This window comes from Salvelinus alpinus, chromosome 1, assembly GCF_045679555.1.
Source record: "Salvelinus alpinus chromosome 1, SLU_Salpinus.1, whole genome shotgun sequence".
NCBI classification, from domain to species: domain Eukaryota; kingdom Metazoa; phylum Chordata; class Actinopteri; order Salmoniformes; family Salmonidae; genus Salvelinus; species Salvelinus alpinus.
The window spans coordinates 90,241,238-90,250,374 of NC_092086.1; the positions used below are offsets into that span (position 1 = coordinate 90,241,238).

The following is a 9,137-nucleotide window of genomic DNA, read 5'->3' on the forward strand; positions in this document are numbered from 1 at the left end:
GGCAATTTGTATGTTACAAATCCAATCGTACAATATGTTACGAATTTGCTGTGCTTAATTAAGATCCAGGACTGCATCATTAACTCTCAAGTAAACAGTAAACAGAAAATCTCATACCTGATTGTGTGTAACTTTATTTGATTCTGTGACAGTACTGCACTGTCACCACCAGGGGGGAGGAGAACTGCATTTGTGAGAAACTGGAAAGTAGCGAAGCATGTTAGGGACTACTTCCCAATGAAGGTACACTACATGACCAAAAGTATGTGGAAACCTCCTCGTCGAACATTTAATTCTAAAAACATTGGCATTAATATGAAGTTTGTACCCCCTTTGCTGCTATAATAGCCTCTACTCTTCTGGGAAGGCTTTCCACTCGATGTGGGAACATTGCTGCAGGGACTTGCTTTCCTTCAGCCACAAGAGCATTAGTGTGGTCGGGCACTGATGTTGGGCAATTAGGCCTGGCTCGCAGTCAGCGTTCCAATTCATCCCAAAGGTGTTCGATGGGGTTGAGGTCAGGGCTCTGTGCAGGCCAATCAAGTTCTTCCACGCCGATCTCGACAAACCATTCCTGTATGGACCTTGCTTTGTGCACTGGGGCATTGCCATGCTGAAACAGCAAAGGGCCTTCCCCAAACTGTTGCCACAAAGTTGGAAGCACAGAATCGTCTACAATGTCATTGTATGCTGTAGCATGAAGATTTCCCTTCACTAGAACTAAGGGGCCTTGCACGAACCATGAAAAACAGCCCCAGACCATTATTTCTCCTCCACTAAACTTTACAGTTGGCACTATGCATTCGGACAGGTAGCGTTCTCCTGGCAGACGCCAAACCCAGATGTGTCCGTCGGACTGCTAGATGGTGAAACGTGATACATCACTGCAGAGAACGCGTTTCATTGCTCCGAAGTCCAATGGCAGCAAGCTTTACACCACTCCAGCCGACGCTTGGCTTTGCAGATGGTGAATTTAGGCTTGTGTGCGGCTACATGGCCATGGAAACCCCTTTCATGAAGCTCCTGATGAACAGTTCTTGTGCTTGTTGCTTCCAGAGGCAGTTTGGATCTCGGTAGTGAGTGTTGCAACTGAGGACAGACGATATTTACTCGTCAGTCCCGTTCTGTGACCTTGTATGGTCTACTTAAAAAAATAAAGGAGAGCCGCACACTCTAGGTGCTCAGATGCAAAAAATAAATAAATAAATGTTACAATGTTTCAACAGACAAGCTGTCTTCATCAGGGTATGATGAAAATAGCTTGTCTGTCGAAACGTTGGACATTAAAATATTTTATTTTTTTGCATCTGAGCTCCTAGAGTGTGCGGCTCTCCTTTATTTTTAAAAAAGTGTTCCACTCCGCTAGCCAGCACCTCGCCTAAATATGTGTGCGTTTCTTTCGCCTCTAGATTACCTTGTGTGGTCGACCACTTCGCGGCTGAGCCGTTGTTGCTCCTAGAAGTTTCCACTTCACAAAAATAGCACTTACAGTTCACCGGGACAGCTCTAGCAGGGCAGAAATTTGACGAACTGAATTGTTGGAAAGGTGGCATCCTATGACGGAAAGTCACTGAGCTCTTCAGCAGGGCCATTCTACTGACAACGTTTGTCTATGGAGATTGCATGGCTGCGGGCTCAATTTTATACACCTTTCAGAAACGGGTGTGGCTGAAATAGCCGAATCCTCGAATTTGAAGGGTTGTCCACATACTTTTGTATGTATAGTGTATGTATGGTGAATATGACAAACTTTCTAAACTGACAGGATTATTTTTGGTCTTAATCATTTTAAACACCCCTCTATTCTTTTTACAGCATTGAACACTGTTTCTACACATTAATGTCCCAGCTTCTATTCCTCAATCTGTATCTCTCTTTGCCTCTGCTCAGTTGGTGCTAAAAGTGAGAAAGGCAATACGGTAGTGATTGTGATAGGGGGTGCTGCTGAGTCTCTTCTGAGTCTGCTTGGGGTCAACACTGTGGTTATGAAGCAGAGGAAAGGCTTTGTCCGGGTGGCTCTGGAGTTTGGGTCAGTTATCTATTTTATGAATGGACCTGTAGTGAGAGGCCACAAATTCACAAGAAAGCAATGTTGTAGTTATAATATAATACAACCATACATCACATAGCTACATCATTGATCCCTAGGTCCACCAAGCTGCCTGGCTTACTACTTTAGGCTGGGTTTAAGAATTACTTATTTGTACATTTATTAGATAGAGACCCATAATAACTCAGTGGGTCAGTTCTAATCTCTCTCGTTGTTCCTCAGTGCTGACCTGATGCCCGTCTACTCATATGGGGAAGAACAATATCTTCCGCAAGGTGATCTACTCAGTGGGTCAGTTCTAATCTCTCTCGTTGTTCCTCAGTGCTGACCTGATGCCCGTCTACTCATATGGGGAAGAACAATATCTTCCGCAAGGTGATCTTCTCAGATGGCAATGTGGGCTGGAAGTTACAGCAACTCTTTAAGAAGATCATGGGCTTTGCCCAGTGTCTGTTCATGGGTGAACACTGGTTCTGGATTTCTTACCACTGCCCTGTCACCAGTTTGTAATTTTGAAAAATGTCTTATGATGCACAATCTCTTCCACAGAGTCGCCTTCGGTAACTGAGGTTTGTTTTTTTCTGTTACACAGTTGTGTGCAGAAGTAGTGGCTTCAGAAGTAACTTAGTAAGTTGATAGAAACTTTTACAATTCACATATTAGAAAACCGCTTTGAGTAATCTGATTGTAGAACGCAGTGCTTGTGTAGCTTTGAACAAATGCTCTCATTCTCTATGGTATACAGTATGTACAGCAACATTGTGTTAAGTATCTCACTCTGCTTCACCCATTTTTTCATTGTGTATTCCTCTCCAGTGGGTGGTCCTATCCCAGTGCCAAAATGGCCTTCCCCCACTCAGGAGGAAGTGGACCTCTATCATGGAAGACCTAGCCAAGCTCTTGGATGGACACAAGGCCAGCTGTGGACTCTCAGACAGCCACGAGCTGCAGATCATATAGGCCAATCATTAAGACTGCTCCCACAAGGACTATGTGAATTACGTACCTTGTCATGATGCCTTTCTGTCCCTATCAGTCAGATACTGTAGCCTACCAATCTCCACAGTGAGACTACTTGAATGAAAGGAACGCATTCCAACTCAGGATCTGAGCTGCCAGGCTATTCGTTTTTGACTGTATTTACTGTAAGAATGACTATAAGGGAACAGTGCATGTGCTTTATATGTAGCAATAACTTAACCATGAATCTGAATAACTCTAAGATGCACTCTCCATTACCTAACAAACAGAGATTGATTGTGTGACTAAGGATTTGTAAAAAAAAACATTGTGCCTACATGTTGAGTACAATCCATCAGACTTAGTAGCCACCTGCAGCATCTGAGCAGTTTATCTGTGATCATAACATTCTTTCACTTATAATAACTCAACCTTTTTTTAAATAACTTCCGCAGTAGAGCTGCTGAGTACTGACTATCTGTAATAGAGTAATATATTGAAAGTATGACTTACTGCTGATATCCATTTCAATAAATATGGTTTGTGGACCACAGGATTTTGCCACAAGTTCAGAAATTAGTTTTTTGGCTACTGCTCAAAAGTAGCCTGTCTAAAGTGTTTGTAAATATATCGTATTTCTATTAAAAAAAATATTCATGGCCCAAGTGCTGGTTTAAGGTTTTAATAATTAGTGTCCTTTTTTTGCTTTTAGACAAATATCACTCATACAAGGTATTTTTTGTTGTTGTTGATAAATCCAAAAATCGCACTGAGGCGTCAAAGGTGCCCTGTTAATAAAATCCAGATTTGAATCTATACTGAACAAAAATATAAATGCAACATGTAAAGTGTTGGTCTGATGTTTCATGAGCTGAAATAAAATATCCCCGAAACTTGCCATACGCACATGAATATTATTTTGCTCTAATTTTGTGCACAAATTTGTTTACATCCCTGTTAGTGAGCATTTCTCCTTTGCCAAGATAATCCACCCACCTGACAGGTGTGGCATATCAAGAAGCTGATTAAACAGCATGATCACTACACAGGTGCACTTTGTGCTGGGGACAATAAAAGGCCACTCTATAAAACACAACACAATGCCACACGTTTTGAGGGAGCATGCAATTGGCATGCTGACTGCAGGAATGTCCACCAGAGCTGTTGCCAGAGAACGGAATGTTAATTTCACTACTATAAGCCGCCTCCAATGTAATTTTAGAGAATTTGGCAGTATGTCCAACCGGCCTCAAAACCGCAGACCGCGTGTAACCACGCCAGTCCAGGACCTTCACATCCGGCTTCTTCAACTGCAGGATCATCTGAGAGCAGCCACCCGGACAGCTGATGAAACTGAGGAGTATTTCTGTCTGTAATAATGCCCTTTTGTGAGGAAAAACTCATTCTGATTGGCAGGGCCTGGCTCCCAAGTGGATGGGCCTACGTCCTCCCAGGCCCACCCATGGCTGTGCCCAGCACAGTTATGTAAAATCCATAGATTAGGGCCTAATTACTTGATTTCAATTGACTGATTTCCTTTTATGAACTTTAACTCAGTAAAATGGTTGAAATTATTGCATGTTGCGTTTTGATTTTTGTTCAGTATATGATTGTCAAATTCAGGCCTAGGCTGAAGCGCAGACGCACACTATGGAGCGAACACCATTCACTTTCTGAGTTATCGCTATCTCATGCAGGGGCTCCCATCAGATCACCACATGCCTGTTGCGACAGCAACAGCACAGTCCCCATTCAGCCTACGGAAGGGAGTCATACAGCTCATTCAGACTGACTGGATGGGTGTCATATGGCTCATTCAGACTGACTGGACGAGAGTGATATAGCTCTTTCAGACGGACGGGAGTCATATAGCTCATTCAGACTGACTGGACGGGAGTCATATTGCTCATTCAGACTGACTGGGAGTCAAACAACTCATTCAGACTCACTGGACGGGAGTCATACAGCTCATTCAGATACTCTGATGCTGCACAAAAAAGAAACCTGTCCTTCAGTTGATGATCAAGCAATAAAATGAGGCAGCCATTCACACGTACCAGCTGAGAGCATCACACAGTCCACTTCAGACACCTGTGAGAGAAGGAGGGAGAGAGTAGTCATGGAAAATGGTGCTAAATTAAGAGTGGAAAAACTCTCACAAGTTCTACCCATCATAGCACTAACAACACTAAACCAAAAGAGAAGAGCCCTCTGCAGTGCCAGTGGTTTTACCTGGTTTCATGATGTGTGCCCAGGCAGCGGACACAGCAGTAGCGTGCCCCACAGGAAATGCAGGTGTAGGGAGACGGGAAGCCACACACGGCACAGAAGTGGCGCTGCGGCAGTTTGGAGGGCTCGGCACAAGCAGTCAGGTAGTTAGGTCCCTCATTCCCACTTAGTTCCTACAGGGAGCAGGTGGGAGAGGGAATGAAACTGAGAAGGATTGTAAAGAGAAGGAGCAGATGATTGAAGTGAGGGGAGGAAAGCATAGCTGCAGAGGGGGCTGACTTATGGACCTCACCTCTTCCTCCAGTACAGCCTGGAAGTTCTTCCGAAATCTCAATTTGAAATGATCTCCTCTTGTCTTCTTCCTCTTCTTGCCTGAAGATATGAGTGGAGTAAGTCATGAATTGACAGAGCAGTCATTGCAAGACGTCTTGGAATATTAGTAATATTATATCTCTGATCTGATTATGTTTGCTTTACCAGACTCATTGCTGTCATCAAACTGAGGGAGCCTCTTGGCCAGCTGGGGTAGGCTGGCATGAGGATCATCCTGGAAATTGTCCTTTTCAAGTGCCTCTAGCTGTCTGGTTAAGCGTCGCTGGCGCGTAGCGCAGTCCAAAACGCGCCGCTGGCCTGGGTCCTGGGATCGCACTGTAAAAAAGAAAGGATGTGATAGGAAACAAAATATGAATTTGCAAAAATAACGTATTTAGTATGAATTGTTGTAATCAATTAAGAGGACACTGTACAATAAATATATCAAGTATTGTAAATTACAATGGTGGGTTTTGAATTTGCCCCGGACCGTTACTAACGTTACTGATCTTGAGATGCGCGCGGAGGATGAGCAACATGCCGTTTATTTTCATTGTGATATCTAGTTGGAGAGTGTGCTAATGGGATCTCACTAGTGTAGCGTACGGACATGCTGCGAGTAATTTTTTCATTTTAATTGATCACCAACAGCAGAGTAGATCAATCAGTTTAAGAATACAAACACCACCAAACATTACCTGCTATTTTCTTCTCCACCATCGCTGCATAATAATTTCACCGGTGGGCGTGAGGGACATTTTATTGTTATTGGACCATAATAACGCGTTTTCGATTGTAATAAAACCTCATATTACTGAAAACAACTGTAGTAAGCATATTATTTATATAAAATTACTGATATCTCTATGTAAACATCTATTTTCCTAACAGCTATCTACTGTCGTCTAAATATTATAAATACTCAATATTTAGCCTAGTCTAAATTGGCCTACATTACATAGCCTACTGCATGTGGTAGGGTGTTAGGGAACAAAATTAAACTTTGGTTCTGGTGTTATACTTTATATTACAAGTTATAAGGAAGCTTTGCAGTAACACAAAACACTATTTCATGAGGATTGGAGTTACCATTGCTGAGATAACTTATTTTTAAATGAATGGAAAAGGTTGTGGAGAGGTCAGTGTTAATCACGAGTCGGCTCCCGAGTGGCACAGCAGTCTAAGGCACTGCATCTCAGTGTTAGAGGAGTCACAACAGACCCTGGTTCGATTTCAGGCTGTATCACAACCGGCCGTGTTTGGGAGTCCCATATGGTGGCACCAATTGGCCCAGCGTCGTCCGGGTTTAGGGTTTGGCCGGGGTAGGCCGTCATTGTAAATAAGAATTTGTTCTTAAACTGACTTGCCTAGTTAAATAAAGTTGAAATAAAATACATTTTTTTTAAACTAGTCAATAATAGCACCAAATCACCTGTTTGGATTTTTTTACTCAACATGTTTTGTCCAATATCTCAGGATAGGGTGGTCATATTGTTATGATGATTCAAATAAAGTAACATTTTTTTAAATTAAAATGCTATATAATGCAAATGAGGCATACAAATTACAGAATACATAATTACAGTCATTTAAGACCAGTAATTGAAGGTAGGGTGGTCATACTATTTACAAATCTTCATGTTTTATTCAAAACTGAGAGTTTGTAACAATTTATGAAATTAGAATACAACATGTTATACTATTTTATGCAAACTACATACTTAATATGGTAATTAGTCTGTACGGAATAAAAAAAATACAGCATTTGTTAACATATATTGATGAGTAAGGTGGCACCCATGTGTGTGCACACATACACACACACGCGCCAGGGGTGCTAAGAGAGTACATATCATTGGGATTAAATAATAACGAACAAAAAGCAGAAGTGTGTGTGTAAGGAGCCTAGCAGCAAATATAATAAACACCCATCCCCCACACCACCTGCTGACCAACAATATTGAGAAGAGCCAGGGCCTAGCACCAGCAGCACGAGGGTAACATCACAACAAGCACCTGCACCTCCATTACCCTAGCCACTAGCACCTGACCATCTGTTGAATCTAACCAAAACTGAACCAGTGGAAGCAGAGTTAATTGTGGCTCACCACATTCTTGAAAAGTGAAATCGCAACCACAGACAGCAACAACACATGGATCCCACTCAGTGTTCTTCAACGATAAGGAGGGCCTTTGTCAGCAATGCCGACTGTGCTGTTGGCACTGAAACATGAATAACATTTTTGGGGCATCTACAGCAATGTGAGATAATTCGTTCTCCACCCTGAATAACGTATTCAGTGAACACAAACTCTGAACACAGAGCATGTTACATTAACAAAAAGCCCATCTTATCCAGCTGGCATTTGTGATGGACCTGACAAGTACATTTTACCAGGAAGGAGAATGGAATCCGAAACTTCTCATGAGGTTCAACACAGCATCGAGGAGGCTGCAACTCTTCAAAATGCTAAGCTACAACTTTTATGGCCATGGCCGCCGTGCCAGAATGATTTATTCATTGGTTTTCCCTCATGTAACTGGTTGTTTGGCAAATTTCTTAATGTACGGCTTCATTTCGTATAGACTTGTATATATCGTAGATATCATTCTTATGTTATTATATAAAACTACGGTTGTTGGTGTGTACGGCTACCAGTAGTGATTTTAGCATGTAAATCTTGGTGGGGCAAACAAATTATAATGTGGGATGCATGCCAGCAAAGCCCCTACACAACACAACACTAAACAATACATTAATTGCACTATAACGGTGACAAACGGTGCCCACAAACTGTTAGGGCCTAAATAAAGCTGTCCCAACACCTTACCACTGCTACACCTGGCTATCAGCGGAGCCTTGTCTGGCAGCGAAACAGTTCCTTCAGCCTCATTTACTGCATTTTAAGGAAACTTAACTGATATGGCTGACTTGCTTAAACAAACGTGGTTTCTACTGAAAATTGAGATGTACACAACTATGGCATAAGGGGACGAAAAGCGGAAGAGGCAATCCATCATTTTCGATTAAGACATTAATGACCGAGCTAGGACGGACGTAGTCAATATCACTATTTGTTCAGCACTTTTGAAATGTACAGCAACAGAAATCAGAACATGGGCTGTTCTTACAGTGTTCTTCTCCCTGTACACCAAGTCAGAACCATAGGATAAATAAAAGGGACATATAAGCAGACAATGAAAGCTCTTACAATATTCAATTATTACATTTCTTTAAAACAGGTTATAGGCTACATGTGCACCAACAAGTCAGAACAGTGGGCAAAATTAAGAGTGGAAAATAGACCAAATTATTAGGGTGAGACACATGGGCTACTAACAGCTTAGAACACAACACACACTTAGTATTACTTTCTTAGCTACAGTATACATATCTCCCTGGCATATTACATCATTTATGCAGCAGCATACAATACATTTTTGGACTCACCTTGTTGTGCTGTGCTCACTTGAACAGGAAGGTGGCGCGGCGATCTTTCGTGGGCAAATTTTTCATCAAACCTTGTCATCAAAGTCTGGCATTATCTGGATTTATGGTGCTTTCAAGACAACTGGGAACTCTGAA

At 42.1% G+C, this 9,137-nt stretch overlaps 1 protein-coding gene and 1 pseudogene across 2 annotated transcripts; one reads left to right on the forward strand and one right to left on the reverse strand.

The window, feature by feature from the left end:
* Nucleotides 1-141: 141 nt before the first annotated feature.
* LOC139565530 (diacylglycerol O-acyltransferase 2-like) lies at nucleotides 142-2,640 on the forward strand (annotated as a pseudogene).
* Nucleotides 2,641-3,678: 1,038 nt separating this feature from the next.
* On the reverse strand, nucleotides 3,679-9,137 carry znhit1 (zinc finger, HIT-type containing 1). 2 transcript variants are annotated; one of them, XM_071331896.1, is made up of 5 exons: nucleotides 6,250-6,320; nucleotides 5,717-5,887; nucleotides 5,532-5,611; nucleotides 5,243-5,412; nucleotides 3,679-5,101 (listed from the first exon to the last, which is right to left on the reverse strand). In XM_071331896.1, exons 1-5 carry the CDS (start codon nucleotides 6,269-6,271, stop codon nucleotides 5,080-5,082), a joined length of 465 nt encoding a protein of 154 aa, XP_071187997.1. In that variant the 5' UTR covers nucleotides 6,272-6,320; the 3' UTR covers nucleotides 3,679-5,079. The 2 variants fall into 2 exon arrangements, with proteins under 2 accessions (XP_071187997.1, XP_071187989.1); XM_071331888.1 differs by lacking the exon at nucleotides 6,250-6,320 and adding an exon at nucleotides 9,003-9,137 and having other exon boundaries at nucleotides 4,947-5,101.

Coding starts and splice junctions, on each gene's coding strand:
- znhit1 (XM_071331888.1), bottom strand. CDS start 9,081: ATGACAAGGTTTGATGAAAAATTTGCCCACGAAAGATCGCCGCGCCAC. Junction 5,888..9,002: donor AGTGAGCACAGCACAACAAG/GTGAGTCCAAAA, acceptor TCTTTTTTACAG/TGCGATCCCAGGACCCAGGC. Junction 5,612..5,716: donor TGATGACAGCAATGAGTCTG/GTAAAGCAAACA, acceptor TCATATCTTCAG/GCAAGAAGAGGAAGAAGACA.